We start from the raw sequence: 21843 nt of genomic DNA, 5'->3' as shown, positions 1-21843 counted from the left end.
AAATCACATGCAGAAAAATGTTAGAACTCATAGGTGAATTAATTGCAGTTGCCCACAAAATATATATATATAAATCAGTTGTTTCCCTATGAAAGTAATGAGTTGGAAAATACAGTGGGAGGAAAAATCCCATTTGTATATGCAAGAATAATCTTTTTAAATTAGAAATAAATATAACAGAGAAATGTGTAGAGCCCACATGAAGAAACTACTAAATTTACTTGAGGAAATAAAGAAAAGCTTTAATTATTCATGCTTATAGTAGGAAAACACAGCATTTTAAAAATATCAGTTTTCCCCCATTATTCTGTAAATGTTAGGTACAATCCAAATCAAGATCAGTTTGTGTTTTTTTTTTCTGAGGGGGTGTGGACATAACAAAATGACTTAAGGTATGGAAAAATAATATCAACTGGAGAAATATAAAAGGCAATGAGGATGGTTTGCTTTCTAAATATTAAAATATTAATGGCATAATAATTACAGTGGTGTGGTTTTGGTTGCAGAATAGAAAGGCAGAGAAATGAAACTGAGTTAGGGAATCCACACATATACACCAATAATATACATTTACTATATATGAAAAGTAGCATCTCAAGCCCCTAGAGACAAGATAGAGTATTTAATAAATAAAGCTGGGACAGTTGGTTAACCATTTGGAAAAATAAAGTCAGAACAAACTCCAAATTGGTTTAAGATTTAAATAAATGAAAATATTAAAACATTAGAAGAAAATGCATAAATATTCTTGGGGTGAGAAAGTTCTTTCTAGCCTACACACAAAGGAGGAAACAATAAGTGAATATGTACACATTTTTTTACATCACAAAACATTGTAAACAAAGTCCAAAGACAAATGTCAAACTGGAAAAAGTTGTCTATCTAGACAATAGAGAAAAAAGTTAATATTTGTAAGATAAACAGTGATATCACAAATCCTTGAGAGAATAGTCGAACGACATCACAAAACTTTTAAAAATAGGCAATTAAATACTCATGAGTATGGACAAGAAACGAGGGGAAGAGAACACGCTGCCACATTTCAGCTCAGATTGGCAGATCAAAAAGTGGCCCTAACCCGAGTGTTGGTCGCCCTGCCGTGAAAAAGGCTCAAGGCACAGACAAGTGCCCAGTACCCACATGGAAAGAGTGGGCAACAAAACAAAATTTACCTGCTGTTTGTAAGCAGGTGTCAGACACATCTCCCTGAACTCTGTAAGATGGGGCTCTGAAGGACTTAGAAAAAAAATACTGAGAGCAGTGCCTAGATAGTCCTAGAAAACTGTAGGAGCTTCCCAAGTGTCATGGCGGATGGGTTTGTGCTTTGGGTAGGGGAGGGGATAATAGCATTAGCAGAGAGGAGGGGTGGGAGGAGCAGGTGCTGGAGGAGGAGGGGTGGGAGGAGCGGTTGCTGGAGGAGGAGGGGTGGGAGGAGCGGGTGCTGGAGGAGGAGGGGTGGGAGAAGCGGGTGCTGAACAAAGAGGGATGGGAGGAGCGGGGTGCTGGAGGAGGAGGGGTGGGAGGAGCGGGGTGCTGGAGGAGGAGGGGTGGGAGGAGTGGGGTGTTGAACGAAGAGGGGTGGGAGGAGTGGGTGCTGGAGGAGGAGGGATGGGAGGAGTGGGGTGCTGGAGGAGGAGGGGTGGGAGGAGTGGGGTGTTGGAGGAGGAGGGATGGGAGGAGTGGTGTGCTGGAGGAGGAGGGGTGGGAGGAGTGGGGTGCTGAATGAAGAGGGATGGGAGGAGTGGGGTGCTGGAGGAGGAGGGGTGGGAGGAGTGGGGTGCTTGAGGAGGAGGGGTGGGAGGAGTGGGGTGCTGGAGGAGGAGGGGTGGGAGGAGTGTGGTGCTGAACGAAGAGGGATGGGAGGAGTGGAGTGCTGGAGGAGGAGGGGTGGGAGGAGTGGGGTGCTGGAGGAGGGGTGGGAGGAGTGGGGTGCTGAACGAAGAGGGATGGGAGGAGTGGGGTGCTGGAGGAGGAGGGGTGGGAGGAGTGGGGTGCTGAACGAAGAGGGATGGGAGGAGTGGGGTGCTGGAGGAGGAGGGGTGGGAGGAGTGGGGTGCTGAACGAAGAGGGATGGGAGGAGTGGGGTGCTGGAGGAGGAGGGATGGGAGGAGTGGGGTGTTGAACGAAGAGGGGTGGGAGGAGTGGGTGCTGGAGGAGGAGGGATGGGAGGAGTGGGGTGCTGGAGGAGGAGGGGTGGGAGGAGTGGGGTGCTGAACGAAGAGGGATGGGAGGAGTGGGGTGCTGGAGGAGGAGGGGTGGGAGGAGTGGGGTGCTTGAGGAGGAGGGGTGGGAGGAGTGGGGTGCTGGAGGAGGAGGGGTGGGAGGAGTGTGGTGCTGAACGAAGAGGGATGGGAGGAGTGGGGTGCTGGAGGAGGAGGGGTGGGAGGAGTGGGGTGCTGGAGGAGGGGTGGGAGGAGTGGGGTGCTGAACGAAGAGGGATGGGAGGAGTGGGGTGCTGGAGGAGGAGGGGTGGGAGGAGTGGGGTGCTGAACGAAGAGGGATGGGAGGAGTGGGGTGCTGGAGGAGGAGGGGTGGGAGGAGTGGGGTGCTGAACGAAGAGGGATGGGAGGAGTGGGGTGCTGGAGGAGGAGGGATGGGAGGAGTGAGGTGCTGGAGGAGGAGGGGTGGGAGGAGTGGGGTGCTGAACGAAGAGGGGTGGGAGGAGTGGGGTGCTGGAGGAGGAGGGATGGGAGGAGTGAGGTGCTGGAGGAGGAGGGGTGGGAGGAGTGGGGTGCTGAACGAAGAGGGGTGGGAGGAGTGGGTGCTGGAGGAGGAGGGATGGGAGGAGTGGGGTGCTGGAGGAGGAGGGGTGGGAGGAGTGGGGTGCTGAACGAAGAGGGGTGGGAGGAATGGGTGCTGGAGGAGGAGGGATGGGAGGAGTGGGGTGCTGGAGGAGGAGGGATGGGAGGAGTAGGGTGCTGGAGGAGGAGGGGTGGGAGGAGTGAGGTGCTGGAGGAGGAGGGGTGGGAGGAGTGGGGTGCTGGAGGAGGAGGGATGGGAGGAGCAGGGTGCTGGAGGAGGAGGGATGGGAGGAGTTAGGTGCTGGGAGAGGAGGTGGGAGGAGCAGGGTGCTGGGGGAGGAGGGTGTGAGGAGCGGGTGCTGGAGGAGGTAGAGGGACGGCAAGACTAGGAGTGGTTGTGGTATGGCAGCCGTGGTGGCCCTGGGCCTGGCAGGGAGGTGGCAGCTGCATTAGTGTAGCAGCGGCCGCAGCAGGTCTAGACGGGTGCCTGCAAGCTTCAGTGTGCCTCCATATGTTCTGTAACTTCTTTCCCATTGATAAAGTCTGCTCCCGCCCTCTAGAACTAAATCACTGCAGCGGGGAAGTAGGTACAACATTCAGAACCAACACAAAAGCCACCGGCTGCCCCATTGGTGCCCCTGAACGCTCCATGTGCCTGCTTCCCTGTGAAGGGCATGAAGACAAGCTGCAGAGTAGAAGGAAACACGTGTGCAAACCACAGATCCGACAAAGAACTCATATCTACACTACATAAAGAACCTCAAAAGTCAACAGTTAAAACAAAAGTAGTCTTTTGGATCCTTGATTCTAAGTCAGTATCTAACATAAAGTATTGCAGATAAGAAGACACCCTGTGAAAAGTAGTTTAAAGGAGAATGATGGTACCAGAAGGAAATATTCTGCAAACCGATAGCAGTCTCTGAAAATGTGCTTTCAATCTCACAGTAATTCCATTTGCCTCACACTCAGCAGGGTGGCTCTCACTTTGGCTTGAAAAACAAAAAGAACAGAAATGGAGCCCTACCGCTGTCCATCTTTAACCGGATTAGTTATGTTACTTTTCAGGCCTGTGTTAAACCACTTGGACTGTTTAACATGGGTTTTGACCTGCCCATAGCACCCGTAAACGGGGACATGAAACCCTTCTCCACATTAGCCCAGCCCTGGACGGACTGGACTTGGAGCCGCAGTCTCCTGGGAAGAGCCTTGGGTCTAGCCACAGCACACTTGGTCTAAAAGCTTTGATTTCTCTGCAGCGCCAAACAGCATCTCCTCTCTGACCACAGAGGCTCGCACACTTCTTGGCTCGAGTGTGCACTCTGAATTTCACCACTGAGCCAGCCATGGAGGGGCGCGTGAGCGACCTGCTGTGGTGGAAACGCCATGGCGATGGCAGGGAGGATGGGGCATGTGGCTGGGAGACTCTTTCTGCCCGCCTTGTCCCTTCTCCGCGGCTCACCCTGGCCGCAGGCCCCTCTGGGAACCACTACAACAGCCCTGACAGTGGCACCTTCCCTCCTGCCACCCTGCAGTCTGCTGCCCTCCAGCAGCTGGAGCAACCTCACTAAGTGCAGCCCCCAGCAGCGCCTCGGAACTTGGCAGCTATGCAATCATTGTTTCTGAAGGGATGAGTGAATGCCCCGGGTGGAAGCAGTGGACACGAAATGATGGAAGAGATGCAAAGGATTTCAAGGATGCTGACCAGCCTGGCTGACCGGGTGTTTAAAGAAGGGAAGACCAGGAAGTGGAGATGGATTCCAGGAGTCTGGAGTGGAACCGTGAGAGGAAGGAGAAACAGAAGGGCAGAAACTGGCTTTAGAAATCGAGTTTTGATGATGCTGAGACGTCCAGGCAGAGGGAGCCAGTAGGTCCATGGATGCTCACGGCCACTCAGACAAGGCCAAGGCTGGTGGGATCGACATCGGCGCTACCCCTGGGCAGGCAACCCTGGAGGAAGGCGGGAAATGGTGGAGTTTTTGCAGAAGCACTGCGGGTGCAAGGCGGGGGGTCTGGGGCACACCCACATGGCAGGGTAGGAGGAAGAGATGACACCAGTGGGGGAGGCAGGAGCAGCTTGGGAGGCAGGAAGGGACTTCTGTTTATTTCCCAACTTCGTGGAAGGATGAGAGGAAGGTTCTCTTTTTGTCCTTTCAGTTCATCCACCATGAGAAGTGGGAACGAAGAGTATGAGGGAGGCCATGTCACAGGACAGATTCAAGAGAGAGGGCCACTCGGCGTCAGATGCTGCTGCGAAGTCAAGGAGGAGCCCTGGGATAAAGGCACAGCTCGGGAGCACGTCTGTGGTACTCTCGGAGCCACCTCAGTTAAACGGTGGCAAGGCCAGGGCAGCCGGAGGCAGAGTGCCGGGAGCTGAGGGTCACGGGCTGAGAATGAGGCCAGCTGCCGAAGGTACCCAGGGCAGGATGCCAGGGTGCGGGGGTGCGGGGTGCCAGGGGAGTCGGGCGGGACGAGATGAGGCTGGAAAGAGGGCAAAACGTTTCCCTGCGGCAGGGAGGGGTAGAGAGGAAGCTGGGGGAGCAGCAGTGTCTGAAGGCGGTGAGGAAGATGTAGGGAAAGGCTTTTATCCAAATGACCTCTCTTCCCTCCGTGCATTGGAAAACAGAGCTGGGGAGAGGGAATGTGCAAGGGACAGTTTGAAGCCAGTTTGAGCCTGGCGATGGGCCAGGGGGCCGAGAAGATGGACAGGCAGGCGGGGACGCCCAGGCACTGGGTCCCTGTTTCGGGAATCGCTCTTCCAGACACCCTACCCACAAGTTGGGTGTTGCTGGGATCAGAAACAGATTCAGATTGGCTAGGTTCACAGGGTTCACGAAGCCCGGGGTGCCCACTTACCGCCTGACGTAAGGATCTCTGGACCGGCGTGAGAGGTTTCCTCCCGGAAAAGTAGGAAACCGGGGCAGGTGGACTCCCTCTGTTCCTTGGCTGGCCTGTAACTCCATTTCCCCAGGCCCCTGCCCCCCAGTCGCTCACCTAGTTCTCTTATCAGGCAATATGTAATACTTCTTACTCAAATAATGCATGTTCACTGTAAAGAGGGAAAATTAGGTTATTGATTAGCAAAAAGAGATAAATAAATAAATATCGCCTGGACCCCACTACCCAACGTTAACCGTAATTGACATGTTGGTAGATAGCCTTCCAGAAAGGTCTTTATGTCTGTACGTTTGTTCTTGTCATACGTGAATTCCAGTGAGCGCTCACTGCGATGTGGGGTGGCTGCAGGGAAGGGTGGGCCTGGGGAGGAGGAGCAGAGGGTTTCCGTGGCCCCCATGAGAGGCACTTTATTCCTTACACCAGAATGGCCAGGGAGGCCCAGCCCTTTCTGACAGAAATTAAATGTGCCTGCCATCAGGGAAAATTGGAACAGATGTGTTTGGGACACAGCTGCACATTTTGAGCCCTCGTACTGTACTGAAGGCCGTCTCGAGTTCGCATTTTTCTCATGTGTGCCTGGAGCAGCGAGCTCCCAAAGGCCCAGGGAACTAACTGAGACTCTCGCCTGGGTGGGAACACCCGAAGTGCAAGTCAAAGCCGGCCTCGAGATGCTTAAGTGTTTTCTTCAAGCTGAATGTCATGAGCAGTCCAGTTTTATGGTGTATTTTTATTTTTAAATGTAGTTTTAAACAATGATAGCTTCTGTGTCAGTTTTCAAATTCAGGATTTAATTTCACCCATTTGGGTGGGAACTAACCAGCTGGCCCCTTCCTCGCCCTCAGGGCCCAGCTCCTAAAACCAGTCAGGTAACCTGACACTTTCTGAGTGGTGAATTTGCCATTTGAACTAAAATGAATACCCTCATGTAAAAATGCAACAGATAACAGCCCTTTTTGAATTTGGCCACTTATCTACTAAGGTGAAATGTCAACTACCCCTCAACAAGCCCACTTCAGATGCACTTACTTGCTGATAGAAAAATTTCAACAGAACTTCAGTTTGTTTGGCTCAGATTTAAGCCACACAGGAAATTATCTTCATGGTGAGCATTTGGGGAAGGGTTGGGAAGGTTCCCTCCCTGTCCTGTCCGCTCTTACAGTTCCTCCAAGACAGAACCTAGGATAAAGCATTTGACATCCACCGTCTTTTGGAAACATTCCCCTGTATTTTCAACGCTACCTCAGCCAGAATAGCTCACCGGCGCTGAGTACAGCAAGCTAAAGCGTCTTGTATGAATCCTTTTTTGTGTTATGTAAGAAACTGGAAACCTACAATTTAAAAAATTGTAGCTGGAAACCGATCATTTAAAAGATGGTTAGTTTCAGTAAAGCAGCTGTCTGAATATAATTTTTTTTTTTTACTTTTTGGTCACATTTATATAAAATAAGCATAGTAGGTATATTCATAAAGTCAGAAATTAGAATACAAGTTAGCAGGGGCCGAGCGCGAGTTAATGTTTAATTGGTACAGAGCTTTGGTTTGATGATGGAAAAGTTTTGGCAATGGATGATGGTGATGGAGGCATGACTTCATGTAGGTAATTAATACCACTGAACTGTAATTCTAAAAGGGATAAAAAGGGAAATTTTAAGTTGTGTATAAATCACACACACACACACCCGTCATAGAACTGTGCAGTGCAAATAGTGAACCCTAATGCAAACAGTGGGCTAAAGCGAATAGCGTAATTATAGTATCGTTTCATCAGTTGTAACAAAGGTACCACATGAATGCAAAATAGTAGGGAAAACTGCCTGTGAGAAGTGGTATATGGGAACTTTGTACTTTCTGAGTAATGTTTCTGTAAACCTACAACTGCTCTAATTTAAAAATATATATATTGGGGGCCCATAAAAAGTATGTCGAAATAAAGAAGTTATTGTTCCTGCTAACAGGAAAAAAATAGCTAAATTTCTAGTTAAGTAGACTGATAGCATTTTTCAAAAAGAAATATACCATTAGACATACACTTAGTTCCAAGTGTTGGAAAATCGCAAGCCAAGTCTGACTACAATGTATTTTGAGACTCAGACATTCACCATGAAATGTGCATTCTGTAATCTACTTGTGGAAATAGATGTCATTAGAACATCATTATATGGGTATTTTAATGTATTGGATGCATATTAGGTACACAGTTTAAAAAGGATAAAAGTGCTACTCTCCCAAACAGAAGATAGTAAAAAGAATAAAGACAGCTGCTATTACACAAATGGAAAGAGTGATCATAAATAAGATGAAATATGTGATCTGCGATCAAATACAACTAGTCTTTAACAATGAAAAATCACTTATTGAAAATGTGGAGTTGAAAAATTATGTCATTTAACTATTACTTCAGGGCTTCACAAAACAATTTTATTGGTGGTATTTATGTGTGAGAGGAAAAGAATTGTTTACTGGATATATGGTCAGGTTTCAGGGGACATGATTTAACAGTAAAGTTTTAATATCAGACGGAAAAACAAGTTTAACTACTGGTATTTTAGAAATGCTACCAAAACTAGGATGAAATTTGTTAATAATATATTAACTCCATTCTAATAGTCTGTAAACTACATCAAAGGAAGCCATGGAAGTTAAAATTTTAACTAAGAAAGGAACTCAAACTAATTTTAAAGTTTCTAATATCCACTAAGTTTACCTACCATCTTTCCCTTACCACAAAGTACCCTCTTATTTATATTAAAACCCATTCCTTATGAGAACTTTAGTTCTCTTCTGCCGTCTCAGTCTCGGAGCACACCCGGCAGAGCGCGGCATCAGGACGGCATACAAAAGCATCTGTTTCACTTCCCCATTCTGTTAACCGCTCCAGTGAAGTCACATAAGGATAATGGTCTTTTAACATATCTGGCAATTTGGAATTTTTCTCTTGAAGATGTTGAGACCGTCTCACTGGTGTTGGAAACTTCAGCTCTTTAAATGCAGAATTTGTTTCATCAAACTGCATCTTCTTTTTTACACTTTGCAAGTATGGTGTAGTAGGAACATTACATTTAATTAAGCAACTTGCTCTAGTTTCATTATCGGGGGCTTTAGCATCACTGATGGGCTCTTTTGTTTTGTCCTCTTGTTCTTTTTCACATTGTTGAAACATCGCATTTCTATGTGGTTTGTTTTCCATTTCCAGTTCTTCTGGCTTTAGGTTAACACCTGTATTTTCAGTGTTGACTTCTTGGATTTGTTCTATGGCTGCACAAGCCTCAGTGTTTCCTCCACAGTTAACTTCTTCTTGACTCTTCAGTGTTAGGATATCTACAGTTGCATGTCTCATCTCTTCAGTAGGCTGAGCCCCTGCCTGAATGGCTTTCTCATAGGTTGTGATAGTATTTTCAGTAGGAGTTGTGATTGGTTCAGGACATGCAACACATATCCAATATTTAACAAGCTTTTTTCACATCTGGCATATTTTCAACCAGATCATTCGGTGTGGCCAATATTTCTTCATTTTGGGCATTTCTCATTAATCAAGTTCAAGCATTCACAAAAGTCTTGTTTACTTTTTCAGTAAATAGTCTCTGTTCATCTTCTTTGGCCATGGTAGTCCAGAAGGACCCAACCGGTTTGTCACTTTGTCCTTCATATTCTAGCTGGCTAAGTATGGAGCTGGGAGGCCTTTTTAGGACTCTTCCTTTCCCAGCTTTCTACTCGGTCAGATGGATTTTTCTCTCTTCTGCAGTTTCTTTGGGCTGAGCCGATCTATGGAAGGTTGTCTTGGCTGTAGTACGTCTTCGCTGGTCACTGGTTTTGGGCTGTTCAATCAGTGTGGTGTTAGAAGATAAAGCAGGTTATAACGTTAGAAGCCAGGGTTCTTGACAACGTCTCATTTCTTTTTGGGTCTTGAGAATTTATTTGGACCCTAGATACATCTGTGTTTAATTGTAGTACTCCTTTCCAGTAGGCCCTTTCTCGATTGTAACACTGGCAGAAAGGCTATTGATGCCCTGTCTCACCTTGTCCAGGCCATTACTGTGGTGAGTTCTAATAGGAGGTCACACACATTGTCTGTCCTGACACGCAGTGCTAGCAGATTTTGTGGTAGTTACGTTTGAGACTCTATTACTTTTCACTATTATACTGCTGGTATTGACAGGCTGAGGCTCTGTGGCTTCAGAGACAGTAGTTGGAAGTTTCTTGGTTGTTGCAGAACTCGCATCTATGACTTGTAGAGGTTTTCTAGATGAATTAACCTTAGACTGAACAATTTGGCCACGATAAGATCCCAGCAGCACAGGTTTCTTGGGAATGTTAGCAGCATCTTCCTTAGGTTTCTCTGTCGTCATTTGGTTTTTTTACTATTTTTTTTTTTTAACTGAAATGCCTGAGTAAGTGAGATGTTGATTTGGGAGATCATCTTTAATTGGAAACAACTGAATAGTTTGATTATTTTCCTCAAAATTATATGTACCGACTGCTATAGTTGAATTGGTTGATTCATTAGAAGGTTTTAAAGGAATATTATTTCTCTACGCTTATATTATTTTTGCTCTCTGTAGATCTATTGGCATTTTATCAGCCATTTTTGTTTTAAGTTTCACAACTTTTGTGTCTTCTTGGACCTGGTGTTCAGTTGGCATCATTCTCCGGTTTCTGGATAGCTGAGCTTCCTCGACTCAGCACAGCCTGAGTTGCGCTCAGGGGACAGACTCACAGCCCACAGCCGCCGCCCTGGGTGCCTGTCTAAATGTGATTTAATAGTAAATCAAGAGGCCTCCATCAGTTTATTCTCACTAAGCAAGTGCTCTGACCTTAGGGGTTTATCAATGATTGGACCACAAAGAGAAAGCTAGGAGCCGATTGGAAGGTTGCTGGCTGCCCTAAATAAATCTGGCCGTGTGGCTGAGCTGCACAGTCGGCCCAGGATAGCTGAGGGGCCACACGGCCTGGTGCTGCCGTGATGCTCTAAGTGTCCTGAGAAAGGGGAGGCACAGGAGACCAGGGCCATGGAAATGGCCTGATTTTCAGAAAAGGAGAAGGAAATCAGGTGCTGCAGAGCATGCCATGACAGGCTGGTATTTCCATAGTACATGGACACAAGCGCTGTGAAATCGTCTGGGATGTTAGAACATGCTTCTCTCATTCATTCGTTACTCTATCAGTCAGCAAGCGCACAGGCAATGAAGAAATAAAACGAGTAAGACATGAACAGCCCCCGCCCTCCAGGAGCACAAAGTCTGCTTAGGGGACCAGATGAAAGAATCGCAGATGTCTTAGGAATAGATGTGCAAAGCCATTCGTACACGTTCAGGAGAGTGGAATCTGCCTGTGCAGTTCACGCAGGAAAAGGGTCCTGAGGCCAGGAGTCCTGGAGTGATGAAAATGTGCAGAAGGAGGAAGCACCTGCAGACCACCTGCTCGGCCCCTGCAGGCCAAGGAGACCCCGGAGGGGCCCCACCCACGGCCACTAACCCAGCTGCATTCCCTGACGGGGAGCCCACCAGCCGGACGTGCCCAGAGGAGGCGGGCAGCAGGAGGAACAACCTGGAATTCTGTCTTCGAGCAAGGGGTAAATGGGCCAAGATGATTTCATCTGGAGCAGGCTGGGCATGGAGAATACTGGTCATCCGAGGTTCAAGGGGGCGAAATGGCTCTGAGGTGCTGCAAGGAGAACTTTGCTTCATCCATGGCTGCCCCTGGGATCACCTGGGGAGGTTTACAGGAAAAAGGCCTGAAAAGTTCATAAAAAAAAAAAAAAAAACACAAAATGTTCAGGCTCACCACTTAAAAGAGTATAAACTAAAAACAAATGCTATGTTTTACCTATTCAACTAGCAAATTTTAAAATCATTGTAATTATGCTATGATATAATAGGCCAAAATCTCTTGTGCACATAAACAAGGAAATAGAAAAACAAAGACTTAATTGAATACGGTGAGGTGATGTGGCTGACTATTTCCCTTTGATTTCACAACGGTGGTGGCATTGTTGTGATGTGTCATTTGGGCAGTAAGTCTGCACTTCTGCAAAACCCTCAGTGTGGCTCTGCCATGAGCCCTAGAGGAGCTGGAACTGGTCTTGGCATTGCTGCTGGCCAACCCCTCCAACAGTGCGGCCCAGTGGTGTGGAAGCAGAGCCGGGGTTTGCACGGAGCAGTCCTCGATGCGATTTCTGAATGAAAGGAAGGACGAGCACTGCTAGGCAGGCACGCCTCATCAGGCTCTTTGGGTGTGTTGGGGGGCCAGGAACACAGGCTCACTCAGGGTTCGTGGTCTAGAAGCATGGCAGGCATGGGCTGGGGCTGGGGAGTCCACAGGGGTCTGCTCCCCTCTCCATTCCATCCTCCAAAGGTATCTGTGTGGCTGTGGGTCCATGCGCTCCCTCCCTCCCAGCTCCCCAGTATGCCCCTATTTACCAGGCCTGCTCAGGGAGAGCCAGTGCAATTGGGCGCTACCTGCCGCTGAGCTACTTGGCTGAGCTGGGCCTGGTGCGGGAAGTGGTCGAGAAGTTTCCATCAGAAAGGAATATTGGTCAAGCCAGCAAAAAAAAAAAAAAGAAAGGCAGAAATTATTGTATAATCTCCTTTAGAAAATGCTTATAAGAAAACAGGGGCCTACTTCGTAAGCTTTTATAGCAGGCACATTTAGTCTGGAGTGGTAATTATTATTTCTGGATTTTGAGGGGATTTTTTACATATCTATAACCTGGTGTTTAGAGATAAGAATGAAGCTGATGTCAGGATTAAGGTAATTCAGAACACAAGGGTAGGGAAGACATTGTCTATATTTTAGAACCACACCTACTGTTTGAGACAAAGGAAGAAAGTTTTGTTTTGTCCTGAACCTAAATTCACTGTAGCACGTAATCTAGCTCAACCTGTCTGGATGGTTCATTTGGGCAACTGAAACACAGGGAGCCCAGAATAAGAATGAGGGCCTTTAATCCTGTATAGTTTAGTGTAATGCCTGGATACATCCTAGAATATATTAAACAGATAAACAAAAAGTATCGCAAAGTCCCTTGAGGAATGGGAGAAAAAATGTGGATCTATTAAACTTTACCATCAGGGAATCCCCTGATATTGTGTGGAGCATTAGGGACACCCAGATCAATAGGTAGGCCATGCCCTTGATCTGGAGGCTTACCCTTGTGAAGCTTATGTAGGTGACAGAGAAGCTTAGCCTACCTATAGGCATGCCTAAGAGTTACTTCTGGAGGATCTCTGTTGTTGCTCAGATGTGGCCTCACTCTCTCTAAGCCCAGTGTGGGAGAGGACTCCCAGGGATGAGTCCAGCCCTCGCACTATGGGATCAACAATTCCATCCTGACCAAAAGGGGAAAAAGAAGTGTAACTAAGAAAGTGTCAGTGGCAGAGAGAGTTTAAATAGAGTCGAGAGGCTCCTCTGGAGGTTGCTTGTATGCAAACTTCAGGTAGACCTTGCTACCTATCATAACCTGCCAACCCCCAGCCAGGACCATTTCAGCCAATCCTAAGGAATACCTAGGGCAATATATAAGACTCTACAAAGTTTCCCCACACTAGGGTAACTTTCCAGAAACCTACAACCTCCAGATGGGTCCCTGGACCAGAAAAGTCCTGAAACCTAGAGGGCCCAGCCTCTCCAGAACATCAGATAATTCCATCTCCCTACCCCATATTATTGACAGCCCCTTCCAACATGAGAAGGTAGGGTTTAACAAACGAGTATGATGGCTGAATCATTAAATTGATATTTGTTTTAGTCTCCAGTCTCTTAGAGCAGCTAGAAGTAAAAATCTAAAATTCTGGAATTGTAACCCATACCAAACTCTGAAATCTGTCCTACAACTAATTGTTGTGCTGTGCTATGAAATGTATTGCTTTTCTGTATATATGTTATTTTTCACAAAAAAAGAAAAAAAGTTGATTGTGATAGTAAAAAAAAAATTATTCATTCTAGCCTCCCATATTCTGGAGCAGCTAGAAGGAAAAGTCTGAGAGGATGGTGTGGTAGCCCATGACACACTCTGGGATCTGCCCTGTAACTCCCTGTTGAAGAGTGCTTTGAGAACTGTTGGGTTTTTTTTTTCATTCTTTGCTTTGTATATATTATATTATACAAAAAAAAATTAAAAGAAAGAAGGTGGGTGGGGTGGTCTTCAGGGTGAGATGGTGAACTCAAGCTTCCTCGTGGAATCCCCCCCCCCCCCCGAGTAATTGTCAAAATGAGCAAAATATAAAATTTTAAATCCACAACAACCAAACAAAAAATGGGCAGACCCATATGCAATAAATTTCAGGAACGATTAAGAAAAGAAAGATGTTTAAAAAGGAAAGCAGAGGGCCAGCCCGGGTGGCTCAGCAGGCAGAGTTCTCGCCTGCCATGCTGGAGAGCCGGGTTCAATACCCGGTGCCTGCCCATGCCAAAAAGGGAAGCGGAAACTTGAGCTCGTACTTTCTCCTCTAGTTAAAACTTTTCTCATGTAATTGCCGGTGGTTACCAGATGGCTAGCTGGGCCCTGTGAAGTCCTGGGGATGTCTCGCATTTGCTGTCTTTCCATATTACCCGGATTGAATGTTTACAAAGCTGGCCTCCCCTCTCCAGGGGAGAACTTAGTATTTGTTATAAAGTTGGACACATAGACCTGTCCCTTTTATTTCTACTCACATGCCCTAAACTCCCTGGCGCTGAGCTGGCACCAAGCAGCAGCAAGACCCCCAGGGGGTCTCCGGGCCAAGAGAGCAGTTAAGGCACACGCAAGGGGCGGCAATGCCAGCGGGTAGCGGGTGCCACCAGAGCCGGAGACGTCTGCTCACCTGGAAGTCGGGGCGGCTTCCCAGGGGAAGGGACATCTGCTCGGGCCTGTGAGGGAATACCCCACAGACGGGAGAAAGACCATGTCCACGGGTGTCCTCTCCCCACGCTCAGCCCAACCACGACCCTGAGCCCTGCCCCCGCTGTCCTGCTCACTGAGGACCAGGGCTCCTGCCCTCCACTCCCTCCCTCTTTCCTTCGCCCTCCACCTCTGCAGTCTCATGTCCATCTGGGCAGCTCACTTCTTTGTATCCAAACAAAACATGGGCTCAGCAGGCCTGGCCTCACACCTCTGTTCCCTCTGCTGGAAGCCCTCCTTGCCCCTGCACACCCGTCCCCCAGCACCGCCGCCCATCCCGCCATCCCCCATGTGGGCCGTGCCCATCCCTCCATCCCCCATGTGGGCCGTGCCCATCCCTCCATCCCCCATGTGGGCCGTGCCCATCCCTCCATTCCCCCATGTGGGCCTATGGAATGTGTCGTGTGCCCAGAAAAGCCATGTCTTAGCCTGATCCTGTCTTGGAGGGACAGCCGTTTCTTTTTATCCCGACCCAACATCGTAGGGTGGAAACGTTTGCTTAGAGTATCTCCATGGAGATGTGATGCACCCAGTCATGGGCTGACCTTTTGATTAGGTGGAGACGTGACCCCTCCCGTTCCAGATGGGCCTTGATTAGTTTACTGAATCTTTAAAAGAGGAAACATTTTGGGGAGAGCTCAGAGCCGATAGAAGGAGCAGATGTAGATGTTCACAGAACAATTGCTTCAGAGAACAGAGACACAGATATTCAGAGATGCTTGGAGCCCAGCACACATTGCTGTCTGCATTCCCGTGACATGTGAGACAAGCCACAACCTGGGGAGAGCCAAGCGGAGCCAAGAGATAAAAACCAGCCCTGGAGAAGCAAAGTGAGGAGACCCCTCAGAAACAGAGGCTCAAGAGCCCAGGAGCAAGGGACCAGCCAATGCCAGCCACGTGACTTCCCAGCTGACAGAGGGGTTCCTGACCCATCGGTCTTTCTAGAATTAAGGTATCTTTCCTTGGATGCCTTAGTTACAGCATATTTATACCCTTAGAACTGTGAACTTGTAACTTATTAAATTCCCGTTTTGAAAACCATTCCATTTTTTGGTATATTGCATCCCGGCAGCTTGCAAACTAACATAGGTCTCAGCCTCACCACCTGGCGGCCCCCCAGGGGCAAATACAGAACAGAATGGGTAGCTCTGGCCTAGAGTGGCTCCTGCAGGGCAAGCCTGGCTGCCTCCTGGGCTTGGAGTCCCCTCATATTTCTGGGTCCTCTTCAGGTTTTACGAGGCAGGCAGCCTCCCAGCCCAGCCCACTCCCCACCCCCACCAAGAGACCCCTCCCTCTTCCCTCAGCAGCTCTCCCCACTCTTGGGGGCTCTTGCTCCACCTGCGTCCTGACTTCTGAAAGCTGCAGGAGAGCGGGGACTGGGCCCCTCCTTCGCCAGGGCATCCAGTGCCTGCCACATGGTCAGTACCTGCTCAAGGAATAAACCACCTGAGCAAAAGCAAGACTGAAAAGCGCAGAACAATTCAAAGCCAGTGGTGGTTTGAAGCTGTGTGTAGGCTACAAAAACACGATCTTAAATCCAGTCCATTCCTGTGGGCGTGGACCTGTTGTCAGGGGCTCTTCTGATGAGGCTGCTCCACTTAAGGTGTGGCCGGCCTCGTTCGGGATGGACCTCAGTCCTCTCACTGGAGTCCTTCATAAACGGAATGAATATGGAGAAAGAGAGAAAGAGAAAGCCACGGAAGCAAGAAGCTGAGCTCAGCAAAACCGGGAAAAGAAGGGGTGCCGCATGGCAAGGGAGCCACGAATCACCAGCAGCCAGTCTTAGGGAAGAAAGCATTGCCCTGAGGATGCCTTGATTTGGACATTTTCTCAGCCTCAAAACTGTAAGCTAATAAATTCCTACTGTTCAAGCCAAGTGATTTCATGGTATTTGCTTTAAGCAGCTAGGAAACTAAAAGGCCAACCCCGAGTCCAGGGTGGCTTTACCCAGAGGCATGTCCAGTGGGGAAGGGAGGCACAGCTCCAAAGAGAAGCTGGTCACAGCCACCAGGTGCAGCAGGCATCTGGATTTCAGGAGGCAGTAGGGAGCTGCGGAAGGTTATTGAGCAGGCGTGTCATATGATCAGAGCTGTGCTTGCTTCCAGAGATAAATGATGTCACCACGCAGGAGTTTACTTGAGGCTGTGACCCAGCTCCTCGTGGCTGTGTGATTTACTTGATTTAATGAAGCCAGAGGGCTTTCCTACTATGTGACACACAATATTTTATCACCTGTGCAAGTATTAATCAGTGCTGCATAGAATTTAAATTTCACCTGCCCAGAAACTGACAGGAGCCAGTGCAGGGCTTCTCAGCATGTGGGACACGGGCAGGGATGTCAAGCCACAGAGTGATGCCGGACAGATATCTTTTATTTCATGTTCTGTTCTGGTGGGTGTGGAAAGTGAAACCCACCTGTCCACTATGGTTTCCCAGTGGTGACCGAGGGTTCCCTTTGTAAAGGCATAAGTTAAAAGGGTGTCTGTTTATGAACGGCCCTTCCAACCACTCTCGGATACGACAAAAATCATCAAAAAAAAAAAAAAATAGAACAAGCATGGCCTGGAAAGATGGGACAGAAAGGAGTGATGCAGGAACTCTAGTAGGTATGTGGTGACTAAATATTTACTCCACATCATCAGAACAAAGACTCAAGGACTGACGGGGACAGTTCCGGGGCGAGCATGTACTTTTCTTTAGTAAATTAAATGCACATAGCGTGAGCGTGCGCGCCATCTCGGTGCATCTACAACATTCTCAGCCTTATGCAGCCACTCTCCGAGGGCGCCCCTGCCCGTGAGCCTGGCACTGTCGGGTGCAGGGCTCGGCCGGCAGGTCCCAGTTGCTGGGACCCACAAGCCCAGCAAAGCAAGGGCAGGTGAGGGGCCTGGCAGCATGTGGAGGCAGCCCAGTGGGAAGAACCCAGTGTCCTCTGCCCGGTCCACGCGCCACTTCTCAAAACCCCACGGGGGGAGCGTGAGCACACGCTGTGCCTTAGGTGCTCAGGCTTCCGTGGGCGTGACGGTCGTGGAAGCCTGTCAGTGTAGATGTGACTGTGGGAATCACCAGGGCAGTGGGGGTCGCAGGTTCGGTTCTTCACGTCTGGGGGGACATTCTGCCGGGACCCAGAGCCGGGGTGGGTGGCAGAGGGCGGCAGGAGCCAGAGGGCCATGTGAGGCTTGGGTGGGCGGCGAGCAAGCAGGCTCCAGGAGGGAAGCAGAGCCCCCCCATCCTGCCTGCTGGGCTCGGGGCTCATGTCCAGGCTCAGGGAGGGGACAGCTGAGCAAGGGGAAGCGGTGGCAGGGGCTCCTAGAGCCTGCAACTGTGGGAATGCAACACGGGGTACAGCTCCAAAGCCCAGTTCCGGGGTGGCAGGGAGGGGCGGGCGGACTCCGGCTGGGCGGTCAGCGCCTGAGCGAGCCCCAGGACACAGGACCGAACTCGGGGCACGGGGCCGAGGCCCCTGCTCAGTTCTGGGAGCCATAGGGAAGGCGACTGGGAAGGGGAGCTGGTGTCAGCTGGGGACGCGTCCATGAACCTGGAGGCAGAGCCAAAGCTCCAAAACCTTCCATGCCAGGCGGGCAAGGGCTGGACCTTTGTTCCACATGCCAGGAGAGAGCCTGTGTCCTACCTTAGAAGTCATGGCCATGTCCTCTTCCCCCGCTGCCTCGCCTTTAAAGCCGGACTGTGCAGGAAATTAACAAGCGTGTTTTTCTGTCTGGACAGGAAGAAGACAAGGAATGGAGAATGGCACCAAGTCTCTTCCTTGACGAAATGGAGGAAGGAAATAACACATACAAAGGTTGGTTTAGGAGAAAGCGCCCTGGAGCTGAGGCCCCGGGGCCTGTATGTGGGAGAATCAGGTACTCAGCAGCGAGAGGGCCCCACGTGCAGCTCCTAGCAGGATTTTCTGTCCTTGCATCTTTTAAAATTCCTTCTGGCTTAGGGGCATGGAATTGGGAAAAGAGCATGACACAAAGAGGACACGAAGATAAGATAAGCTTCTGCCCTGCATTTGAACCCCTGAGACTTTGGCTGAACATTCTCTCACTTTGGGACAGGGAAAAAGATATTCCTTAGACTGTTTTGATTAAGCAAATCAGTACCGTATGCACGGTGAAATGTTTTAATCCTATTAGAGGAAGGCATGTGCCCGAGTCCCGACATGTCATCCCTCTGTGTGTTGTTCAGCGTAATTAGCATAGCTATCATCCGGCCAGATCTGCCAGCAGATGAATTGGCCTTTCAGATATTTCCATTATAGTTCACGAGAGCCATGATCCAATTCCTCCGGTCCCACTCTACCCTCTAGTTAGATCCCAACATAGAATGCCCTGCCGAGGTGACCCTGATCACTGGCGCTGTGGTGAAAATTCCTGAAAAATGCAGTAAGAATGTGGTAGAGTAGAGGATCTCCACACATCACTCATTTGCTTCCCTCCTTCACAATCTGGCTTTACCTGGACAGCACGTGGTACTGTTCTTTCTGAAATTTTTTTCAATTGACTCTCAGTTTTTACTCCCAATAAATTGAGTCTCATCCAAAGCAGCAGTAGTGATAAATCACAGTAGGATATGCTACTTACAGAAAGTAAAAATGTGGGTCCGTGGGCCACCTAAAATTCTTTCAAATGACATCAGAAGCAGGGAATGCATGGCAGAAAGGCCAAGAAAAGGAGGACATTTGCAGGATTTGACAACTCCTTTAATTGGGAAGGGAGGAAGTCAAAGGGGTAAACTGACATTTATCAGGCACCCAGGAAACTCACCACTTTGTGCTTTCCATGCCCATCTCACTGAACCTTCCTAACAGCCAGGTGGGGCAAACATTGGCAGGTACCCATAGCAGGCCTGCCCTCATCCAACTATGAGTTCGAGAATTCGACAACTCTTTAAGGAATCACTATGCAAAACAGTCATTCATTTATATAGTCATTCAGCAAACACTGGGTACCTTCTTCCTGCTGGCAATCACAGCCTGAAGATAACAAAGATGGGACATGCCACCAACATGCTCCCAATGCATTTGGGTATTATAGTGTGGGGTGGGGACAGTGGCATAAATTAGGATGGCAGCTAGGAATCGTGGTAACCCAAGTGGCTGGGGTGAGGTCCTGGTGGCTGGGACCACTGGCATGCAGCAGCGTGTTGGCAGCAGCTGGCGTCTGTTGGGAGACCACTTTACATCTCATTTTCTTTTGGTCTAGACCACAACCCTCATTTGCTCCTTCTACGTCTCTCACCCACCTTCAAGATAATTTCCCATCCCTTCAAAGGTACCAGACAATTTACCAGTCCCCTTTCTTGCAAAGACCTCCCCCTTGGAGCGCTCCTCAGCCATCATCCTGGGACTTCCCTTCCCAGGCCTGACTCTCTGTTGCTCTGTGTTGCTACGCCCTGGTTTGGGGGGACAGTCCCCCAGTTTGTCCAAGTAGGGGTATGCCGCGGGTCATGGGCTGACACCATACACATCTGAACGGGGTCTCCACATCTGCTGACAGTGTCCTTCCAGGTTCTGACAGGATCAGCTTCTCCTCTAATGAAACTATGCAGAAATAAAATGAGAGAGGAGGAAGGAAAGTAGTGAGAACAAAACTTTCTACCAACGTAGGAAGTCAGTAGCTAATGTCGAGCCTTGAGAAATCGAGAAACCGCCCTACAAGCATTTGATTTAACCATTAGGAGATGAATGTGAGAAGCAGGGAAAAGAGCGAAAGTTAAGCCACATCATTTCTCCCCTCCCCCTATCCACACGGCCTCCATGTCTTCCTCCAACCTGGTAAGTACACCCCACCTAGGGCCTTGGTACTTTCTGTTCCCCTTGCCTGGAATGCTTGTCCCTACAGTCTCTCTTCCTCCCCCTGGGCCCACCCCTTTCCCTGCTTTACTTACCTCCCAGCACTTGCAGCATCTGACTGTGTGTGTGTATATGTGTGTGTGCTCACTGACTGTCCCCCCCCAGGAGAAAGGCAAGTCCACCCCTGCCCCCTCTGAGGAGGTGCCTGGCCCATAGATGAGCTTGATAAAGTCAAGATTTAATAACTGCATTCAAGATTTTTTTAATGAATGTAGGAATGAACACAACTGGGCAATGTAACTGAAGGGCAGAGAGGGCGGGACAACTCTTTTATTTTCATGATTTCAATACTCTTTGACTTTAACACTATTTGCGTGGGTTATTTTGAAAAAAGTGAAAATTAATTTTTTGGAAAATCCAATGTTCCTATGAGAAAACAAAGGTAATTTAAGGCAAATGCCTTTGCAAACTGCTTGACCCAAAAGCTCTTAGACTACCCTCACCTGTTGTGTGACAACTTTACCAAGCAGGCATCACGTGGTGGAGCACCATTTGCCTAGTTTGACACCTTGGATTTTGAAGTGTTTTCTGGCAGGTCTTCGGTAATTTAAAGACAGTAAACGCCTTTGCCTGAGAATGCTTTTCTTAAAAGTCAAAGGGTTTTCTTTTCAAAGAAAACATTAGCATTTTAATCACTGAGATGAGCCCACAGCCTCCCTTCCCCTCCCCTCCTGCACTGCTCCTCCACCCCAGGCATGAAACTGCCAGAGCTTTTCACTTTCTCAGGATAGAAGCTCACCCTCTACTCCAGGAGAGAGCGGGGCTGTGGCTGCCCTTTGAGGGCCGTGAATAGTTTCCTGCATTTGTGAATGGCCTTGAAGTTCTTGAAGGGGTTGAAAAGTGCCTTCTGCAAAGGCGTCATGAGGAAAGCAAGGCTGGGATGGAAAACTAGGTCCATTTAAATGTTCTAGAGGTGAAATCTGCAAATGCTGCTGTGCTGCTTTATTTGTAAATGTAGTTCCACTCCAGAAGGAGGCTTGAAATTATAGTGGGCCATCATTTTTACGTAGATAATTATACTGTTGTTTCCTTTCAATTAAATATTCTGCATTCCTTTATTACTCAGTGCACTGTTCCCCTTTTTAATAAATCTTTCCAGCGAAAACATAAAATGCAGCTGCCTTTAAATAACAAAGGTATTTTTCCTTAAATTACCTTAATGAAACAGGAAAGTTTTGCTGTTTGCACAAAATTAAGTTATCAAATAAGGGGGGCGGGGCATCTGTTAGAAAAGAGTTTTTAATTGGTAAATAGCACGTTGTAATGCATTTAAAACTTGTAAAATGTTTTCAAAGAATGGAAGCTTACAATTACAAACACATAAAATGAAGCATTTATTTTTCCTACATTTTAAAATTGTCTAGAGTTTTAAGCTTATGTACATTTAAAAAAATGTACTGAAAAAGAGCAGTCGCCTTCCAGTGAGAAAACCATAAACGAGCCATGCCTTTGGTGTACACAGACCTTATGAGCTA

General features: G+C 48.4%; 1 protein-coding gene and 1 pseudogene across 3 annotated transcripts in view; one reads left to right on the top strand and one right to left on the bottom strand.

The window, feature by feature from the left end:
* DRC11 (dynein regulatory complex subunit 11) overlaps positions 1 to 21843 on the top strand; it is a 237563-nt gene that overhangs the window by 122703 nt on the left and 93017 nt on the right. For all 3 annotated transcript variants that reach the window (XM_077155534.1, XM_077155536.1, XM_077155535.1), the window contains exon 9: positions 18238 to 18313. In XM_077155534.1, coding sequence (XP_077011649.1) covers positions 18238 to 18313 — 76 coding nt within the window. The remainder of the gene's footprint in view (positions 1 to 18237; positions 18314 to 21843) is intronic.
* Positions 8407 to 10728, bottom strand: LOC143676877 (cytoskeleton-associated protein 2 pseudogene; annotated as a pseudogene).

Source organism: Tamandua tetradactyla, chromosome 3 (genome assembly GCF_023851605.1).
Source record: "Tamandua tetradactyla isolate mTamTet1 chromosome 3, mTamTet1.pri, whole genome shotgun sequence".
Classification (NCBI taxonomy): domain Eukaryota; kingdom Metazoa; phylum Chordata; class Mammalia; order Pilosa; family Myrmecophagidae; genus Tamandua; species Tamandua tetradactyla.
Note: the sequence above shows the minus strand (reverse complement) of the source record. Positions and strands in the feature narration are given on the sequence as shown.